The sequence below is a fragment of the Hippichthys cyanospilos genome, chromosome 4 (assembly GCF_059441005.1).
Source record: "Hippichthys cyanospilos isolate Australia breed blue-spotted pipefish chromosome 4, RoL_Hcya_1.0, whole genome shotgun sequence".
NCBI classification, from domain to species: domain Eukaryota; kingdom Metazoa; phylum Chordata; class Actinopteri; order Syngnathiformes; family Syngnathidae; genus Hippichthys; species Hippichthys cyanospilos.
This window is the reverse complement of record NC_142372.1, coordinates 12,423,748-12,444,562: the sequence shown is the minus strand read 5'-3', so window position 1 is coordinate 12,444,562 and position 20,815 is coordinate 12,423,748. Positions and strand designations below refer to the sequence as shown.

General features: G+C 39.4%; 2 protein-coding genes across 11 annotated transcripts; one reads left to right on the top strand and one right to left on the bottom strand.

The window, feature by feature from the left end:
• Positions 1 to 29: 29 nt before the first annotated feature.
• LOC148424640 (uncharacterized) lies at positions 30 to 6,974 on the bottom strand. Of its 5 annotated transcripts, XM_088412303.1 has the most exons (4): positions 6,039 to 6,974; positions 2,650 to 2,711; positions 780 to 950; positions 30 to 698 (listed from the first exon to the last, which is right to left on the bottom strand). In XM_088412303.1, exons 3-4 carry the CDS (start codon positions 936 to 938, stop codon positions 246 to 248), a joined length of 612 nt encoding a protein of 203 aa, XP_088268429.1. In that variant the 5' UTR covers positions 939 to 950; positions 2,650 to 2,711; positions 6,039 to 6,974; the 3' UTR covers positions 30 to 245. The 5 variants fall into 5 exon arrangements, with proteins under 5 accessions (XP_088268429.1, XP_088268428.1, XP_088268426.1 ...); XM_088412302.1 differs by lacking the exon at positions 2,650 to 2,711; XM_088412300.1 differs by lacking the exon at positions 2,650 to 2,711 and having other exon boundaries at positions 5,321 to 6,972.
• Positions 2,018 to 20,038, top strand: LOC148424639 (protein phosphatase 1 regulatory subunit 3E). 6 transcript variants are annotated; one of them, XR_015865287.1, is made up of 5 exons: positions 2,018 to 2,305; positions 2,656 to 2,749; positions 17,517 to 17,612; positions 17,929 to 18,098; positions 19,469 to 20,038. XR_015865287.1 is itself a non-coding variant. In XM_088412298.1 (3 exons), exons 2-3 carry the CDS (start codon positions 2,673 to 2,675, stop codon positions 7,046 to 7,048), a joined length of 1,194 nt encoding a protein of 397 aa, XP_088268424.1. In that variant the 5' UTR covers positions 2,047 to 2,305; positions 2,656 to 2,672; the 3' UTR covers positions 7,049 to 9,688. The 6 variants fall into 6 exon arrangements, 2 of the variants coding, with proteins under 2 accessions (XP_088268424.1, XP_088268423.1); XR_015865288.1 differs by lacking the exon at positions 17,517 to 17,612; XR_015865289.1 differs by lacking the exons at positions 17,517 to 17,612; positions 17,929 to 18,098; positions 19,469 to 20,038 and adding an exon at positions 5,228 to 5,350.
• The last annotated feature ends 777 nt before the right edge of the window (positions 20,039 to 20,815 follow it).

Here is a 20,815-nt window from a genome sequence, read left to right as displayed (position 1 = left end):
CAGTGATCAACACAAGAGACAATTGGTACTGCTGACACTCCAAATCACGTTTCACATATTGTAGCATGCATTTTGGGAAGTAAAAGGCACAAAAACATTGGCATGTGAGTTCTGGTTTGAAAAAAAAATAAAAATGTTGCTGACATCACCCATGTTTGATTTGGAGGGCCACATTTCTTTTGAAAACCAGCACAAAGGTTTCTGGGTTCATTCATGGTGTACGGAGCTGACCTTTGGCTGTCTCATCATTTTATGGGGGGTAAAAATGTGAAATTTGTAATGGGGACAACTTTGCTTTTAGTTTGGCGTTTTGTGGGTTTGGGCGGCCTGCCTTTGGCCATGTTTGGGGATAAATGTTGTAGTTGCAAAGGAATCCCACTGAATTGCACTTTCTCTTCGGGTTGTATTTGTGACGAGTCTTCTTCAGCGACATCCAGCGTATGCCACTCTGGGGTTTCCTGACCCTGCTCCAGCATGGCCTTTTGACTCGATGGCGTGGATTTCTTCACGTAATAAGGACTTGATAAAGACTCGCTACATTGCTCTCCACTCATGGCTAATGTGTCTCCATGAAATAATGTCTCTGCGTGTGACGAGGGCGGATTTTCTATTGTCTCCTTTCGTGGCTTTGGTTTCTTGTCTCTCTTTTGAGGAAGAAGTATGCAACTAGCTGGAGCAACTCTATCCCAGCCTCGCACCTATCGCAAAACAAAATGTGACGTTTTGATATGAACAATAGAACTACACTGTAACTGACTTAATCATACAAATGCACTTACGGCCTCTTCCCAACCGCAGTAGCAGTGATACTCCTGTGGCTCCAATTCTTTGGAAAATGCCTCCTCACTCATCTCGAGCAGGAGATCAACGTGAATCCTTTGGGCCTTGTAAAGCTGCTCCTCAACAACTTCATCCTGATCATCATCCGATCCATCCATTGCTGCAGGGTCCTTTTTATGGGACAAACAAATTGAAATGGTCACTTTCGCACATTAATCCATCTACTTTTCAACAAAATGTCAAAAGAATATACGACACAAGCATCTAAGAAAAAAAGGTAACTTTTCATGGTGTAACTTCTCATTCATTGGTGGGAACTAACCTTGCCTTGCTTCTACCCACGACTAAAATTAAAGGTCTAAGAAACATTTAGTGCTTCTGAAAAAAGTGTATTTTGCTAATAATATAAAAATAAAAAATGTCTATTGCATTATTGCCATTTAAGTTAAAGTAGACATTATGGAATCTGAGCGTTATTCCAGAATTGGAAAAAAAAAGTATACATGTTGCGAAGTATTGTTTTTAACATCAAACAACATTTTTTTTGTATAATTTTATTTACATGGTTTCTATTCGACTTAGAATCATGCTCGCAATCATGTTAGTATGGCAGCTAATTGCCTTACCGAGAATGAGTTCAATATATCAGCAACAATTCCGAGCACTGTTTTTCTTCTTACACGTTTATTGTAACGGTGTTGCTCAGAAATGTTTATTAAATGAAAACATATGCCAACTATCTCATGAGGCCTATACCGTAAATGGCGGCTCTTAATGAATCAAATTAGACGTGTTTATTACCTGTTTTCTTCATAACAGGACAAAAAATGGTCCGTTTTTCCAAAATGTTGATGCCTAAATTGTCCTCCGATTTTGGAATGACCAGTGAAGGTAGCTTTAACATGGATTTGTAATTTTTCCAGGTGCCGTTAAATTAAGAATTCAATGAATGCAATGCATATAAACTATTGGGAACCTAATGATTAGAATACAAAACATCTTTTAATTTGCGGCTCACGTGAACAATATCAGAAGATATGCACGCCTGAGTCTGTGCAGTTACCATTCATAGACACAAACACCTTGACCATTACATGATATCTGCAGTCATAAACTATCATATCCACTTCATATAAGCAAGTGGCCGTTATTTGGGCTTCAGCCAAAGGTTCGTGGGGTAACAGCCGTGATGACGTAGCCGTGCTTTAAACATTGCGTCATAACAGCGTGACGACACGCCCATAACGACGCGAGGCATTACCGTGCTCAAATCGCCAAATATATCGTGACCGGAAAACAAGGCCGCATGACAAAACTTTTGTGAATATCGTCAAACGTGAGCAAAGGAGCTGTCGCTGTTGTTTTGTCATAGTAATTCCAATGACTTCTTTACCGTCGTGAGGTTGATTTATTTAGGCCTTACGTGTTTCAAATGTAACGTCTGTAAAACCCAAATACCTGCAATATCACGTAAAAGTATCACGTTTTCTTTGCGTCGTGGTGTGCATTCCCCTCGTTCACACTGGTAAGTGCACAAGATTTCTTCTTAATGCGTTTGGTCATTATTAAGACCTGATCCCTAGGGATGTGAATGCTGGGAGTGAAATGTAGTTTTGAAATGCATCTACATAGTGTAACTGTTGAGTCTCGTCGATTTACAACGCGACTGAAAACCAACACGTGTGCAATGAAAACGACATCGCAACGTGGAATAATTGACAAGCTACAAAGTGATTCTGATTTGCAATGCTAAATTGACAGTAATAGTTCCCTGAATCAATAAAACATTAAGTGTATTGTTTTGCATAAGTGACCATCATATTATGCATATTGCTTTCATAATAATTATAATAATGTAATGCCTCTCACACATAGGGGTGATCACAGCTGATATGTTCAAACCAGGCAGAGGTACTCAGAGGTCAAAGCAGCTGAAGTTGGGGAAAATGGAGTGCAAGCAGAAAACAAAGTAAGTGGACCTAATTAGACAGCAGGCATAGAATATAATGCAAAATTAAAAGATTGCCAGTTATTTCAGAATGATTTTTTGAGAGAACAGGCAGTTTAGGTGTGAGCTCAACACTTCAGATAGGCGGATTAGAGCTTCTTGAGAGATAACACTGTCGAGGGCAAGTGTTATACAGGAAGTTCTCATTTCTCCCATTTAAAGCAATATTCTTAGTGGGCAATGTTAAGCCTTTCCCCTTTCAAAGGAGCTGAACCTGTTCCAAATGGTTTTATTGACTCCTTTCCTTCTGAGGCCTTTAATCTCCCTTCCGGCCCAGCACTTTGTCCATCTGTTTAATGTTTTATATTGTGCAAATGTTTTCCACTGCCATAGAGACCACCATAGAGACGTCTCTTTTAACCCTGTGGCATATTTGGGGCCCTAAAAGATGCTATATGTCATTTTTTCTATTTTTCAATTTACATTCTGCTTTTAGTTAGTTTGAGGGCATGAGAACCATATACAAATGTAATGAAATGTTCTTTGTACCCTCACTATTCTAAATGTAGCCTTCTTGATTGAGATTGTAATTTTGGAATATGAATTAAGCATGAGAAATCAACTATTTTTTTTCTATCTTGAGGCAGACACATTTTTTGACACTTGGTCAACTGAAAATGGCGTTGTATGGGACTAGCTCACAATTTGACATGATTCTTTTTTTTTTTTTTTGTCTCCCATTCAGTTCAAAATCGATTTTAGATTAAAAAAGATTCCTGCTTCAATCTAGGTGTGCATGTGCATCATCATACTACGATTTGCTTTGCAAGACAAGAGACAGCGTGTCTTTTTTTTCTTCTTAAATTAAGTTTTGATTTGTAAAGAACATTACTTTTGGACAACTAGTCTTTGACACTAGCTATAGAGTAAGGTAAGAATAGAAAGAGGTAAGAATAGAATGATACGATGCAGTACCAAAAAATGTGAAAAACTGTAAAATTGTTAAAGATTAATATCTCACTTTGTTAAAAAAAGACTAACGATGTTGTATGCATTTTTATAAAAACTAAAGATTTGTGGATCATTTCATATGACATAGTTAGAGCACTGAATATATCAAAAAGTCATAGCAACAAATTTGTTTATGCATGCCCAGTTTTTGACAAGGACCGTTTTTCACTCAGCACGACGAACACCACTATATTATTATACACATTTCAAATGTGTCTGCTGATTGAACTTCAAAATATTTAAATATGTTTAATTTACGTCTGCATACTTCTCAATAGGTGTCACACTATGTTCCCATACAAAACTATAACTACTTTTCTAAATTTGTTCTTTGCTTCCAACAAACCCTGACACGATCACCTGTGTGTGTGTGTGTGTGTGTGTGTCTATGTGTGAGTGTGTGTGAGCTGTGACGAGACTGCATATTTCTTTCAACATTTCACATTTTTAGCCTTTGTTTATTGGTGACCGTTTTGTAAATTATTATTTTACATTTGGAACAAAATAGTTTGGTTTGCACTGTTCTTTGCTGTATTGCTTGATTGTAAATCCATCAAGTTTTCCTTACTCCACATTTCTTTATTTTTCTTCATCTTGTTCTTCTTTCCATTTTTCTTGTTTGTTTTAATGTCTGGTGGCATTGTTTAAAACCGTATGATGTGAGCTGGTTATTTCATGAGTTCAACTGCAGTACAATGGCTTGACCATTTCAGGTGAGATGAATCAAAAAATTTGGTGTGAAGATTGCCTTTTTAAAAATAAAGTCACTGAAGTGTTTTGACAAATGTGTGGATAAGTGTGATGCTGCAGATTTTTCTTGATTTTGGATTTAAAGTTGCAAATACCACTTTGCAAAATCCAAGAGGGACTACACAATAGTCTGGTGTGTATTGCACATATAAAATAAAAGAAATATTTTGACTTGGACCGATGTGTCTGATGATTACACACTGCTAGCAGTGCCACATCCTTTGGTCAAATGATTTGACAAAGCGAGCATTCTGCTTAGTTGTCACATTTAAGCCAGCTAATGTTGCGCCGTCTGAATGAAGGAAGAAAATGCAGACGAAATGAGTATAACTCGTCGTTACTTGCCACATGGTGTTCTCGGGGCCTCAAGAGCAACTTTTCAATATGTATGTAGGCTATGTGTCTTTGTCTCATTGAGCAATACGCTCAGTCTTGGGGCTTGAATGGAGGATTTTATGTTGTGACACTTAAGTTCTTACAATGAATATCCTTTTAATACATTTTAAAAGGCTATGAATACATGAAAATTCCCGCTGTATGTGGAAATAGTCCATGATGCGTGCTAAGGCCACAGAAGACATTACACTGTTGTAGCTAATGGTGAAAAAAAAAAAAAAAAAGTTAAATAGCATGTGTCCCTAGTGCTTCAAAGGAAAGCAAGACTCATCCGTACAGCTATGCCACGAACAATGACTGTGTTATGAAATAATAAATGGCAACACATGTCTTATGTTTTAGGATCTATTCTTGGTCGACTTTAGATTTTTACAGCGTCAGGGACAATAGACATGAAAGGAAACAGAAGAAAGAACCATTGCAACTTAACCTTACCGGTATGACAGCCTGTCTGCAGTAGTTCACTATCCTTTTGGTAAGCAGGACCTTGTCAAAAAGACTTGATTTTTCGATCCGATAACATCATTTACACTCGAATCAAACTGTTTTCTCGACAGAGCGAGTTATTTCACTTTCAGTCCACTGTGCGGCGGAGTGACTGCTTGTCGGCGAGCAACGCTGTCGCCATGGCAACCGCTCTTTTGCAGTCTGACGCAAGAAAGGGGGCGGGGCGGAGGCTCCGCTGCTGCAGCTTGGTCTCTGGCACGTTCAGCCGAAAGTCAATTGTTTTATGCAATTAAAAAGAGCAGTGCTCGTGAAAGATCGAAAGTTTTAAGGAGAATAGTGTGCAAACGGTAGAAGCAGTCAATCACAGACCGCACGTGCGCTATGATGCTCTAAATGTGGGAACCATCTTGTCTTCAGCGACGTTCGGATCTGCACGTAGACTTCGCAGCAGCGAATCCACGCCACGTTTTGACGTCACAATCAACAATATCAGGCGAGAGGGCGGTCTTTACTTAGTGCAAGTGTTATTTGTGTTTTTGGACATTTCAAGGCTTGCGCGTTTCCTTATTCGCCGCTTCTTTATGCATTACAACCGGCAGATCCGATGAAGCAAAGAACGCCGTGCAAACCGCGCGTCAATTGGTCCGGTGCTCGGAAGCCGAAGTGACGCTGCCACGACGCCAATCCGCGAGTGTGTTACTGACACCTGATTCGGTCTCCCCAGTCTCCCCAGTCGCCGGTCTCCGCACGACCTCCGAGTTGGGCTCCGCAGTGCAGGGGCTGCGGTGTTGTATGGAAGCAGAGCGTGCTTGCCCTACCGTGGACATGCTCCCCCCGAAGACCTGCCTGCCCAGGAACTACAGCTGCATCGCCGGTCTCTTCGGCAGCCTGGCCGCCGCCAACCCCCGCCTCGATGACGGGGACGATTTTGACATCATGAACGGGACCTGCGAGCCCGCCGAGAGTCCCGTGGTGGACGAGAGGCCGCGGGGCCGGGAGACCTTCCTCAAGCCCCCGCAGAGCCCGAGCCTGCGCAGGAGATGCAAGTCGCTTCCCACCCCCACGGAGAGGGCCAAGCTGGAAATCTCCCGCAGCAGAAGTCCAACAAGTCAGAAAAAGGTGCGCTTCGCCGACTCTCTGGGTCTGGAGCTCATTTCCGTGAAACACTTCGACGACTCGGACGAACCGGATGTGCCGGAGCGCATCTTGGCCAAGTTACCCAAAAGCACGGACTTGAATCACATGGCCGCCACCAAATTCCCCCGACCCCTCGCGCAGTCAGTGTTCATGGAGCTCCAGTTCACCACCCCGGGAACCCTTCCCGGGTTCGAGCAGAAGGTTCGCGAGGTCAAAGTGCTGCTGGAGAGCGTGGAGACCGACGACTTCAGCCTGTCCGGCTTCGTGCGCGTCTTGAACCTGGCCTTCGAGAAGAGCGTCTCTCTGCGCTACTCGCTCAACAATTGGCTCACCTTTATGGACAGCTTGGCGTCCTACGTGCCCCACTCGAGCGACGGCGCCACCGATCGCTTCTCCTTCAAGGTGGTCATGCCCACCTACATGGAGAACGGCGGCACCTTGCAGTTCGCCATCAAATACACGGTCGACGGCGAGGAGTTTTGGGATAATAACAACGGCAATAACTATAAAGTGCGGCGTCACCGATTTAAGATGTCTCCACCGAAGGAATGGGAGAACGGATGGATCCACTTTATATAAGTGCGTGAATTGTGCGTACATTGATTGGCCCCGGTTACCTTGTTTTAAAATGACTAACGTGTATAAGTGGCCGTTTAGTTCTGCAGTTGGTGGAAATACACACTAATATCTAATGTACTGGCGAGAGCATTTGGGGTGCCCGGTGAGGGTTAATTTGCCTTGATGTCAGGGCTCTGTACAGCTCGGTGCCCTTTGGAGGGCACGTCCATATTATGTAACGTGAAAGCACGTGACAAAGGGGGGGAGGGGGCGTGCCGGGCCGGGCCATTCCGACCTCGGGCATCATTGCTCTTTTGCGGGAGACGCTGCAACGTCAGTTGCTGTGGTGAGGTGTCTGTTATTTTTGTTTTGCACAGGTACAACAGTATGGCTCATAAATAGGGATTAAGGGTAACAGTGATGTTGCGGCCTTGAAAGTGTTAAGTGTAAGAGGTTCATCTAACACTATCTTCCAAACATTTCAAACATACTGTAACTCAATGATTTATTAGGAAATGCCATTTAAATGCCTTTCTGAAGCATCCGACGGGAAGCAGAGCATTGATAGTTTTACTTTTGCTCTCTAAGCATTTATATTTAACGATTACATTTGTTCATTCCCCTAATATCTGAATTTTGGCCATTGTATTCATAGAGACTTTAGATTCTAAAAACACTGAAAATAAATGGCCTCCTAACTCATTCTCTTTTGGAAGGGAGAAAATAAGTTCTCTTTAAATTTATTGTAAGAGGATATGTATACCCTAGAATTCCTAACTTTTTCATATTATTGAACAGATTATTTTTTTAACATGTACGATTAGTACATTTTCCAGCAATTATTTTTCACTGGCAATATTTATAGAAGAAAGTAAATGTAACATAGGAATTGAGCTACTTAGTCTATTCTCACTGTTGAGGTTAAGTTCTTTCAATATTGTCCACATTTTCTCTGAACATTTTTAACAGGGGTTCCCAAACTCACTTTTGCAAATTTGGACTATTCCTCTGCTTCTTACCCAACTTTAATGAAATATATCACATATTGACATGCTAGACATAAACTCATGAAAATGAAGTGCGGCAGTTTAAACATCGGATAATTGGCGAAATGTTGACTTGTGACCAAATTCATTTTCAGGTTTGGCACTCCCTACTTTTTTTTTTTTTTTTTTAATAAGAACATTTTTGTTTGATTGTTGTCTTCCAAAATTCTCATTAGTTGGCTTCGCTCTCAAACTGTTTTGGTATTGATGCATGTCTGTGTGTGAAAATATCATAGTTGTCTGTAAGTAGAAATGGAAGCACTTTTGAATTGTCTCTGGCTGCAGTATAAACATCACTTTTGTTTACATTACAGCGGTCTCAGAAGAGCGCTCTCGTTTAATGATGCAATCCGGCTGATGTGCACATAAACAAAAAAAGTTTTCCAGTAAGCACTTAGCTTTTGGAGTACTTCCACCGTGAAGCTCATAATCAATTTTGGAAACAAAAAATGAGATCTCTGCTGTCTGAATATGCATTTGCCTATACCTAGCGTTGTCTTGCCCTCAGCTTAGCCAGGTTACTCAAACGTGATGCGGATGTTATGTCGACCTCGGGTTCGTTAGATGGGATTTGCACATCGCTAATGTATGTTGAGATGCTTAAGCATTCATGCAAGAAAGTAGCATAATTTAAAACCAGGATGCATCACAATAGCAACATGAGCACTAATATACTTTTTTACAAGCCCAAACAAAATTGGAAACTTTGTATGTTTCATATTTGACTGGTGATACTGAAACACGATTTCAAAAAGGCATCATCAATACTCGCCACTTGTCATTATTGATGCATCCTCTAATGAAGGGCTGTTGTCAGACTCAGATTTTCATTCACCTGTTTAGCCAATTATCAGCTCATTGTTATATGTATATAGTTATGTACTTTACTGTAAATGTCAATGTCTTCATTGAATATTGAATGTCTTCATATTGCTGTGTATTGTGTGTACAAAACATCTTAGCAGAATTCAGAGATGCAACATGTTCAGTTTTTAATTTCTTGTGAAGTTTCAATACAAAAACCCAACTTGAAAGCACACAATCAGATCTCGAAAATAACTTAAGAAAAATTAATACATTAAATTTACAATACAATCAAACTTTTGCGCCATTGCGAGCATATGTCGCCTTACTGTTCTAAGAGTTTACTTTTTGAAAGAGGTGTAGGTGCTTGTTTGTGAAGAATGTGTGCTTATGGTTGGAAATAACTGGTGACGAATTGCCAAAAGCACTTTGGTTGCGCGACTTGTGATTGTAGCTGGTTCTGGGTGAGTTCACTCGCCCCTTCTGTATTGCACTTTGAGGAAGGACAGGGAAAGAGACAGGGTGGACACTATGGAAGTTGTTTCTCTTGTGAAAATAAGCTCTGCAAACTGGTCTCCCTATTTCACTGCTGTGTCACACTGAATAGAGCCTTTTTTGTCACATGAGAAGCCTTGTATGCCAGTGATTATTTTTAATGTCTTGTCATCTGCTATGTCTTAACCTGTACTGTCAACTCCCCTGAATGTTAACCATGTTCGCATGCATGCGCAACTGAAACATTTATTTTTCTGTTTAACCATAGAACCACTATTTTATTAAATAAATGCTGAATAAAAAATGTTGAAACACATATGCTTGATGTTTGTTGTTATTCCACCACTTTTTATGGATTCTATCATGGTGGTCTTGTAATACTCTGTGCACACGCTTAGTATATTGTGAAATGTGTGATGAGACTGCACAGTTGCAAATGCGATTCTATCTGTAGCCATTTGAGCACCTCGTTTTTCAAAGCCGCCTGCTGGTCCCCTTTGGCGAAGCTGCACATGCGCTGCAGTGTTCTGTCGTCATCTGTCGATATGGTCGCAGACATGTCCTTGGAATGATGCTGGACCGATGCTCCCCTGTCCCATTTTGTTTTGGGGGTGAGTGCCATTGTTGGGATTTTGACACTGGAGGGAATGGGATGGTGTAAGTTTATCAAATCAATACTCCCCATTGAAGTAATTTGTGTGTGATAATTGTCTAAAGTATAATGAAACAAAAATCAGTGTTCTATAATTTGTATCTTTCGACTACATATGCTGAGTCACCTCTAGCACTGCTGATTATGGACATTAATAAGATTTTGTTTTGTGAATACAGTATGTCAAGATGTGATTAAACAAAACATGTTCCTGCAAATTGCAAGTATTCAAAGCTTTTCAAGTGTTGCAAGCTCACCGGTGCAATCTTTTCATGTGGAATGTACCAAATAAGGAAGCAAATATCGAGTGTTTTTGTTATGTGGATATCCTACGGAAAATCCATTAAGCAAAATATTAAACTCTTATTCTCACGAGGGTCTTTGGTGTGCTAGAGCCTATCATAGTTGTCTTTGGGAAGTCGGCTGTGTATTGCCAGAATATTGCAGGGAATGCAACAAACAACCATTTACATTCACAAACATAGCTAAGGCGATTTAATGTCCAATATACTTGCCCTGCATGTTTTTAGAATGTGGGAGGAAATTGGCGTACCAAGAAAAAAAGCTGCATGGGCACGGGGAGAACATGCAAACTAAAGATAGGAAAGCCAGAGCTGAATGTGAACCCACAATCTCTGCATGTGAGGCGGATGTGCTAACCAATATTTGTGTAAATGTATATAAAGTACTAGTATTTTGATTTAAAAAAAAATCAACATTGGTTTTGCTAAAATTTAACCTTTGCTTAACAGCTCGATATTTTCATCTCTAGAAATGTCAGATTTTAGACAAAACGCCCCATGAATTTTTGTTTAAGAAAGAAATTTTGGCTGAAAACACAAGCAAAAGTGATAAATACATAGGAACAGCAACTGTCAGTTTGTAAGCATTGAAGTGTGCAGAGTCATTTATATCTAAGTTCTATCTGGAGCACTGCTAGCTAGCAGCTAATTAATGCTAGACACCACTAAGACAACACGCTACCGGTAAACACTGGCACCATAATAAGTAATTTGCTAGCACTTTGAAAAAAATTCGCTGAAAGCACTCTTTAAACCGAACATCTCAAGTCACTACACAGGTAGTCAATCTTTATAGGGCTTCTGCCATGATGTCATGTTGTGAAAGTGCACAACCAAAATTCATTTTCTGACTGTGATGACAGTTTTGTGCTAAATGTCCAACAAGTATCGGCTTGAAGATTTCACCAAGTGGGGCACTCGTTAGTCAAGTTACAAAACGGATGGGGGTGTGGCGTGGAACTTTGTTTACCTAACTGTAATTTGGAGCAGAAAAAACATATTTGGAGAAGATCTCAAGTACTTATAAGTTAATCAGAAAGATACACATAATAATGTAAATAATGAAAACGGCAGTTGAGTGCAAGCTTGTGTATTTCAAGCAAAACACTAGTGCAGTACAACTTTATTTCTGCCGGTTGCTTTTGAAGTATACATTTTATTATATCTTGTGAAATGCATAGTAGAATGAAAAAAATTACATATTCTTTTATCCAAACCTAAACTGTTTACAATAGAAAAAATAAATGTAGGACCCTCAAATCTGGCCTTCACCCTGTCTATAGTCAAGCCGATGATGAGTCCAATTAAAATTTGTAATCGTTTTCAATGGTGTTATTATCCTTTATTTTTACCCTTATACATTGTTAATAGTCTTGTTGATCAAGTTAGTTCACATACTTGTCATCTCAAATTCGCATTAATTCTATGAGGTAGATTATATGTGTAGCCAATCAAACATCAAAACATGACACAGTATACCGTATTATGTAAAAGTATATTGTGGTAAGCAGTGTTGCTATGCAGCAGGGTAACAGCTGCATGCAAAACCATCCATTGGTGGTGGCAGGAATGTTATCTCCCCGAGGTGCTCACTGTTACGTTCCTCCAAACACGTAGCATTGTTGAAGTGCACAGCCATTCTCCCATCATCATGAATAAGTATTTCAATTTTAATGTAGCTCCCAAGTTGATGCACGTAAGAGCTCACAATTTCACTCCAAATGATTCATATGAGGCATCCAGTGAGTTTTCTCTTCCTTACCCGACAGCAGCAGCAATCTCATCCCCGCTGTGAGCACTGGACCTGAATGATTACATTGCAAATGGATTTTTTACCACCATAGAAAAGAATAACTCTTTGTTTTTTTGCTTTGGTTTCCTCTTTGCTTTGCTTACTCGTTTCTTTTTTGTTTCCTACTCCAGCTTAAAAAAATAAATACATAAAAATGCATATTAACTAGTTAAGCTTGACTTGGCCCTCTCACCGAAAAGAAAACTTCTTAACTGCATCTTTTGGAAGTTATCCTGGTCCTCAATTTTGTCTTATTTTTCAGCTAATATATTATCTCCTGATAATTATGGCCCATTTATCAAGATGTGAGAAAGGACTAAGTTTAGATTTACTCAACACAAAATGCTTCCTTAACAAAACAATACATAGTTTACATTTACTCACCTGAAAAAAAACCCAAAGAAAATGCTTCCTTAACAAAACAATTACCATGCCTTGATACCAGGATCTTTGTGATTAGCATCACTCCTGGGGTGCTCTGGGAGGGGGAAGGAACTGTAACTGAAGATTCTGGCATAATTGAGTGACCTGAGAGTGTCCTTGTATTCTTCAAACACAATGCACAGGAAGTGGGGCAATTTATGAGTTGAGGATGCAGCATGTGACTCGTAAATCCACCAGACTTTGTTTGGGAAGGTTTGCTCAGAGAACCTTGTCGACCTTCCCCAAAATAGCTTAAAACATCCATCCATCCATTTTCTATTGTGCTTGTCATTGTTTGGGTCGTCAGTGAGCTGTATATTACCCTAGCCGACTTTGGGCAAGCGCACTGATACACTCTGGGCTGGTCGCCACTAAATCATTGGTCAAAGATAGCAGTGTTTGCTATCACATTCACACGTATGTACTTCGAAGACAAAGAAATTGTTAAACAATATGTACTCATTCACTGCCAATTATATATATTTATAGCTACATAAATACTATATGTATATACTCGTCAATGATGCATTTCAACGGGGTTGGTTGTGAGTGTTTTAACTCATTCATTGCCATTATAATCTAAATAAGTCAAACATACTATATATAGCTTAGGTCTCTAGTGAACAGCATATTCAAAACCAGCATTCTTGAACAGTCTGTCCCATTTAATCTTTTTGTGGTATATGGTCAGTGTGCGACATTCCACTGCATCATCAGAACAGTCAAAAAGGACCAAATTTACCCTTGAGTTAAACTAACAGTCTGTGTCAGTATTGTCTGCAAAGGCCTGGTGCTACCAAAAATGATGTGAGTAATAAAACTCACGACTGATTAGCTGAAAATCAATCTGTGCTTTCAATGCCTTTGTATTATGCAGTCCCTAAAAACTGTAATCTTTTCCACCAATACTTATTTTGTATGCGGTTGATGTGCTTTGACTTCTCACATTGGCCTTATATGTAATAAAACCCCAAGGATCTCCTTCAAATACGCGCAGGAGGAGTTATTGCACAACAAAAGCCTATGAATTAAACAAAAGGTGCAGCATTACATATTCTTTCCCACTTTAAATGATTTATTCTCTTTCCCTGACTTTTTCAACTGGTCATCATGGCTTCTAATGTTCTGGAATAAATCACATGTAAATTTTGCCCATTTGCTTTCCTATCTGGTGTTGTTTATAACCATGCCTTACTCTTTTTGCAGCCCTTTTCTTTCAGGCTAAATGGCATGTCAATAACACAATGAACACATTATAGCAGAACACATTCTGCACATTTCCACCATACCAACTCCTGAGCAAGAGGAACACTCATAAAAATACAGTCTATCTCCACCTTTTTTTTAATATCCTGCTGCTTTGCCTTAGATGGCAAAACAGAGAAAAGGAAAGCCTCATTACTTAGAAACAGGTGGAAAAAATTATGCAATAGGTCATCTATGAGTGCATGCACAAAGTGACCATGTGGTGAGAGAACATCAGCCGCCTGCTCACTGCACGGTTCTCTACAGCTCGTCTTTTTAACCTTTTTGTTGCTTTGTGGAAACACTTAAAAAACATAAGACATTTGTATTTTGATTTGGGAAAGCCATGTTTCAAATTTGCATCAGAGACAAGTTGCACTGTAGTAGTAACTTCAATAACGTAGCCTTGTGGACGTGAAACATAAATATGAGCACTGTATTTTTTGCTCCTAAAATACAACAGGGAGTTTAAATATGATTTTTGGGGGGCAGGTTTGTAGTCATAAGGGGACCTTTTGGAGGGTGTGCTCTCTAAATAAACTGAGGTTTTGTGCAAGTTTTGGATAAGGTTGGGGGCCTTAGAATGTTTGTATTAAAATATTTGTACTTTCTTTTGCCTACAGTGTGTTTTTGTAATTAAATCCTTATGTCATGTTCTATTGGATTTGACAAACAGATTTCAGTATGTACCGATCGGCTGTGTTTAAAAAAAAAAAATCTTTTCTTCCTTCTACTTAAGTGTGTACCCCCGAAGTTTTGCACCGGGACTGCTATTTTTTTTTTTAATTGAAATAAATCATCTTGGTAGCAACCTATCTAATGCTGCATACAATTTCTAGACTGAAAACAGTCATAGACTGCCCATCCCCTTGTAGTCTTGTACTGTTCAAACAATATGCCATGCACCACTGAAACATTGAAGTTGATTCAAACCTGAAACGTATGGACTAACTGGGTGCAAAAACTCAAAACTTTTTTTTTTTTTTTTGAGAAGTCTTGTTTATCTACCCTCATATGCATGTTTTTGTTCATCAAGCAGAACCAACATTTTTTTTTTTTATACCAAGATGCTGGTTGTCTGCACAGTGTGAACCAAATTATAGAAGGGGGTGTTCAATTATATTGATCTATCTACGATCAACAAAAGGATATCAAGTTGTCAGGAGTAGTGTTACTATGTGCATTTAAAACCATTTAAAAACCAAAAAATGCAGTCCTCTTGAACTGTGTGACTGCTTTATAATCTAATCTGAGAATGGTTGGAATGTTTTTAGCAGTGTTATATTTCACACTGTGATGTCTGTTTTGGCCAGATAGCTTCAGATATGATTACAGAGGTTTAATCTCAATGATGCGCATTGAGTTGGATGAAAGATTTGGAAGTGAAAAAAAAAAGTGGGGAGAAGTGAGTACATGCAATGCAAGAGTAGCCATTCAAAACCTATAAAATAATTTCCTGATGGAACAGTATCCTCCTTATTGGAGATGCGGAAAGCTATTTCAAATTTGGAATTGTACCAAAGCCCGAAATATCTGCCTTACAGCACTAATATTTCCATTAGACCTTTGCAGGCACAGAGAAAAGATGTAGAAGCAAACAATAAGGTGCGCATAGGAAAATATATAAAGGGGCCAGAGCCAAGGGGCGTGTCCCAGAGGATGATATAATATTGACTGAACCTCTGCTAAGCCTTTTAAAATATTAGATGTCACAATATATTGAGCTGTTGTGATGAGTTTCTTTAAGGTAAAAGCTCTAAATGCATGGAGGATCAGCCTTCAGTCACCTGAATGCCCTGAAAGCGCACCCATCTGAACTGTCAACCAAACACCACATGAACCATCTGTTTTAATGCCTACTCATTCCTACATGATTGAGCTGAGAAAATCTGTTGACTTATGCTGGAGTGTCGGAACTTTTTTCAAAGAGGGACAGATTTGTTAGGGTGCAAACATATGGGGGAGAACCATTCTGCCGGACATTCTTTGAGCCAATAATATTCAATACAAATGGACTACTTTATGATTTTTTTTAAATTGAAAATGGCATGGTTTTTGGCACATTTTTATTTTCAGATTTTTACCAAAATCACAATCACCAAAATCACATTTGAAAACCACCAAAAATGAAGAAAAGTCTGTCAGGGAGGGGAAAAAAACAAAAAAAACAAAACATCCATTTTGGGAAGACTAAACATGTCTTACTGCATTGGAAACAGTGCATATTCTTCACTATTTAAAAAGCTCATTGTAAAATTCTAAATTCAAAGATAATTTTATTTTTTAGTGGACATCATTCCTCCTCTTTCACACCCACCTTTCCCCCTTTAACGTCTGCATCCTGTATTCTATCATGTCCTCCATTGCATGTGGTCAGAAAGGGTTTTCAATCAGTCAAGCGGAGCTCCGCTCGTCGATGTCACTCAGCAGCATTTACAGATTTTGGAACTCGCTGCAGTGCATCATAAGACGCCTCATCGATTTTGGTGATTTAAGACTTAAGACTGAGAAAATCCAGTAGCTTTTTTGTGCATATGTATTTTATACTATGGTGAACAGTGCTGATGGGCAAGATTTGATAACAAAGGCTGCATGACTGGTGACAATTAGAACACGGAGCGCAATTGGCCCGCTGGCCGGACTTTGGACATGCCTGACTTAAAGCCCTTGTTGGCTGCAATATGTTCACCTGGGTTGGTGTGGACTCATTTGCACGTTTTTTGCAAAGGCGTCAACAAAGCCTGCCACATCATTTTATGTGGCCCACAAAATGCTGATATGACTTCAAGTTTCTGGCAAAAATCCAGAACTTGCAAGTTGTTTTCAAAAAACAAAGAATGTTTTGTTCCCAAGCTGTCTTTTTAACAGTTTTTACCGGCCTCTGATTTCCAAACTAGGTAGCTTTGTGACAAACACACTTCAAATTTATTCTGGCCCTCTGACAGAATCTATAACTACAATGTGGCCCACAGTAAAAATGAGTTTGACACCCCTGCTCCAGGGGCACCGTTGGTACTTTTTTGTGAAGGAAGGATGTCATTATAACCCACCCCCACCCGCCCCCGTCTTCAAATAAAACTTCCAGCCTGCAGTTCAGAAGCGCGACTGTGCACGTGAACGATTCAGCAAAACGTGACACTTGACCACATTTGTCAGCTTGTTTAACGTCTGTGTCCTCCACCAGGCAAGTGTGAAATGAGCACGGCAGCACTCATGCGTGATGATGTGCTTGCGTGCACGTTTTTTCATGCAAGATTGAGGTTTGCCCCCTTTCGCTTTCTGTATTGTGATATCCTGACTCATTTCATGTCCAGCAGGCCTGTTGCCCCTGTGGGCAGACATCTCACAACAGGTCTCATAAAATAATGATGCTGCTGCACTCACACACACCTCTCTGGGTATCTGGACTGTATCCCAAAGCACTCTCCTATGTCTCTCGGAGAGAGTCACGTGGATTGTTTGTGTGACTGACTGTGCTGTGGTCTTTTTTTTTTTTTAAAACTCACTAATCATGCCTGACAAAGTTCTTAATTGCCACCCATATTTGGATAAGTGATCACTTAACCCTTAAGTAATGTTTATTTTTTTCCACTTTATAGTAATAACATTCTGAACAATTGTTACGGTACACAGGTAAAGAGAAAACATCTCTGTTTGATGAGCAGGGACTTTATGCATGTGTGCACTTGGACTGCATTTGATGCAAGCAAATGTTATCTCATTGGATTAGATGGAGCATGACAACATGACACCTGAATCCATCTCCCTGGCCTCAACATTGAATGTTTTCAGCTGACGCTCTGCTGCCACCTTCTGACTAATCATGGTACATCAGTCCATCTGATATTACCTTCAAATCAGCCAGAACGTCAATTTTGGCTTTTGAGGACACGCTTTTTTTTTTTTTAAATAAAAAGACAGATCCCAATCAATGTATTTTACATTGCTATGTCAAGACATAACTCTGAGCAATAATCCAACTTTGACAAGGAGCAAATGTTAAAATTTTAGCGGTTTTTAAAATACTGTGATGTTTTTTGCAAGTTGGATTAATTATTCAGGCATTGCTTTGGTTTTTCATCTGGAAGCATATGTTTGTGTTTTTTTCCTCTCAACCTTCTAAATTTGTCCCATCTGTCCAGATGCTCCCCAGGTTAGCAGATCAAGCAGAACAAAAGCTCAAAATATCCACATGCTGCCAGAAAGGCACTGTCATCCCCACTCCTCTTGGGTCCCGTCATCAAGGATGGCATCAGTGTTTCCATCTGTCTGACTTCTCTTTTAACACTCTAACTGCCCATCTGGTCCCGAGGTCAGTCGTAATTAAAGCCTGAGGATGTGCTGTAGTAATCTGTTGTCAACACTAGCAGTCACTTCAGAAGGAAATCTCAACTCATTTATTTGGATAGCTAATGTGAGCCATCAGTGGGAGAAACACAAGCCTGCCCATCACTAATTTTTTTAAAAAATGTTTAAATTCATAGCACTTTTAAAGTCAGTGTATTAATATTTAACCCTCTAAAATGGTTTAATTTCAAACAATTTAAGTGCAGATTTAATCTAACTTGTCTCATTTTTGTTCACTATCCATCCATCCATCCTACATGTGTTGGGCTACACTGTTTATGCAGACCAATCAAGTGACACTGTGTAGCTTGGTTGATCCAATCACAGTGTGCGTACATGAGGCATGAGGCCTTTTAGCTGCTTTAATGTCTTGTCAACTTGTATGTATGTATGTATGTATGTATGTATGTATGTATATATATATATATATATATATATATATATATATATATATATATATATATATATATATATATATATATATATATATATATATACTTTTAACAACAGCCTTTGCTGCCGACTAATGTGATATTGTCACATGTATTTCGGGCTCAGGTAAGAACCGACCAGCTTGTGAACATCACATTTTCAGTCGACAGCAAGTGGGGATGGTTGTTTTTAAATATATTAATGGTGCATGAAGAGCTATTGTGCCATCAAAATTAAATCGAGACAAAATAAAGGTATTATATTGTTTTACTAATGTGTAAGTTTACGACAAAAACCTCTGCTTAATTTTTGATGAACACTTGGGCTTATTACGTTACTGTATTTTGATGTAGGCCATTCTAGTGGCATTTAGAGAACCAATATTTTTTTTAAGGGGGCGCATCCCTTATTAATTAACCTGAAAACCACAATTTGGGAATCGTGTTAAACCTCTGACCCCATTATGATGTAGTTTGCAAATTCTTACACTTGATGGCAGCAGATGGCAAGAATACTCAGGATGACAACTACTTTGGTCTTTAAATCGCTTTAAAAACCCCTAGTTTTTTTTTTTTTTTGAGGGGGGGGGGTATACCTGACTGTTAATGAGGGCCAATGTGTTGAACTAAGGCCAGCCAAGCTCCCTATCTTAAGAATGTGTTGGCAAAGAGAGCACAAGAGGCACCACTGTAAAATTAATTCATGCAGAAATTACAACGCTCATAAAAACGGACCTCTTTTTTTCATTAGCACGTTTGGACACAGTCCCCATTGTGGATAAATTATTCCACCGAGGGGATGTTTTGTCCTACAGACACGAACATGGCTTCCTTCTAGTATTGTTTAAGACTGTTAAAGTGTGAAAGGGGATGCCGATGATGAATCTGCTATATATTCTGCCAGGTTTTCCCAGTGGACAGTACTTGTTATGATAAACACACAGTCTGGTAGCAGTTGACGCCCCTCAACTCCAAGGAGGAGGTTTCACGCCTCACCCCTCTTCACCCACCTTCCTCCCGCACTTTTTCTCTTGACTCCTTAGGCAATGTCTAATGGAAGGAAAATGAAAACAATAACCCTGTCAGCCTCCACTCTAGCAACAGCTCTGCCAACCTGACAGTAAGTCAGAGAGACAGACTGAGATCTAGACCACATTATGGCAGACACAGTCCAGACTGTCGTTTTTCAACCAGGGGCAAACGGGGATTGATTGATCGACCGTGACAAATGATTGTCTATCCAGCCAACCTCGAACACAGAAATGAAGCCTTATGGGAAAAGAACACAAATGTGCTGATGATGATGGAAACCAGGTTTTACCTTTTGCGTGAGCTGCCTTTTGATGTGAGAAACCTTTTCACTAGCTTCATCCACTTCATCTACTTTATGTATAGCTCGTCTGCCGTGCAATTGTCACTAATGAAAATGTGCATCTGAATGAAACGTAATAAAAGGAAGTCACAAAAAGTTTTTGAAAAGAAATCACTATAACAATTTAGCAATGGGTTGTTTCATGTTCCAATTAATTTGTCCTTGATTTGAAATGTAAATGTACTGTTCCAGTCTGTCATGGCACTGAAATGCATGAAAAATCGATACCTCTCGTCAGTCCACGTGTTGGTGTTATTTTTTTAATGTATTTTATTTTTACAAATTATGGATTGATATAAGGTGTTGAAAATGTGAACATTTTTAAGGTCTCCAGGAAAATAATGTTTTTTGGGATTGAGGATTCTGCCAGTGATATGTACGTACGATATGTACGTTTGTATGAATCAATCAAATATTCCTCACACACTTTTTCTGGAGCACAAATATCTTGAAAATGAATTCTGAGTGTCTTGTCTGCATCTGGGATCAGACTGATTTAAAATACAACAGAATACAAGATGAGCCAAATCCTGCCCTCCTCCCTTTCCTCCCCCAATTTGCTTGAGAGAAAAAACTGATCTTGACTTGACTAATATCAAGTTCTGTCATGGATTCAGCTCCGCTGTCATCATTAAATGCCACACTTTTAAAGCTGACCCCATCCTAAAATGGGCATTGCTGTCCTTGAACAGTCTGCTCTCATTCCCCAAAGATGTATTTTTTGATAAAAAAATGTCCACAAAATAACTCTTAATAATTTCATTACATGACCCGTCTGTCAAAACCTAAATTAATGCTTTATGTGAACCATCATATACTTTATCATTTTCACATATACACACACACTAAAAAAAAAAGACTGCACCGTATTACATTGAG

Coding starts and splice junctions, on each gene's coding strand:
- LOC148424639 (XM_088412297.1), top strand. CDS start 2,468: ATGAAAACGACATCGCAACGTGGAATAATTGACAAGCTACAAA. Junction 2,511..2,655: donor AATAATTGACAAGCTACAAA/GTGATTCTGATT, acceptor TCTCACACATAG/GGGTGATCACAGCTGATATG. Junction 2,750..5,931: donor GAGTGCAAGCAGAAAACAAA/GTAAGTGGACCT, acceptor TACAACCGGCAG/ATCCGATGAAGCAAAGAACG.
- LOC148424640 (XM_088412299.1), bottom strand. Junction 699..779: donor ACTGCGGTTGGGAAGAGGCC/GTAAGTGCATTT, acceptor GTTTTGCGATAG/GTGCGAGGCTGGGATAGAGT.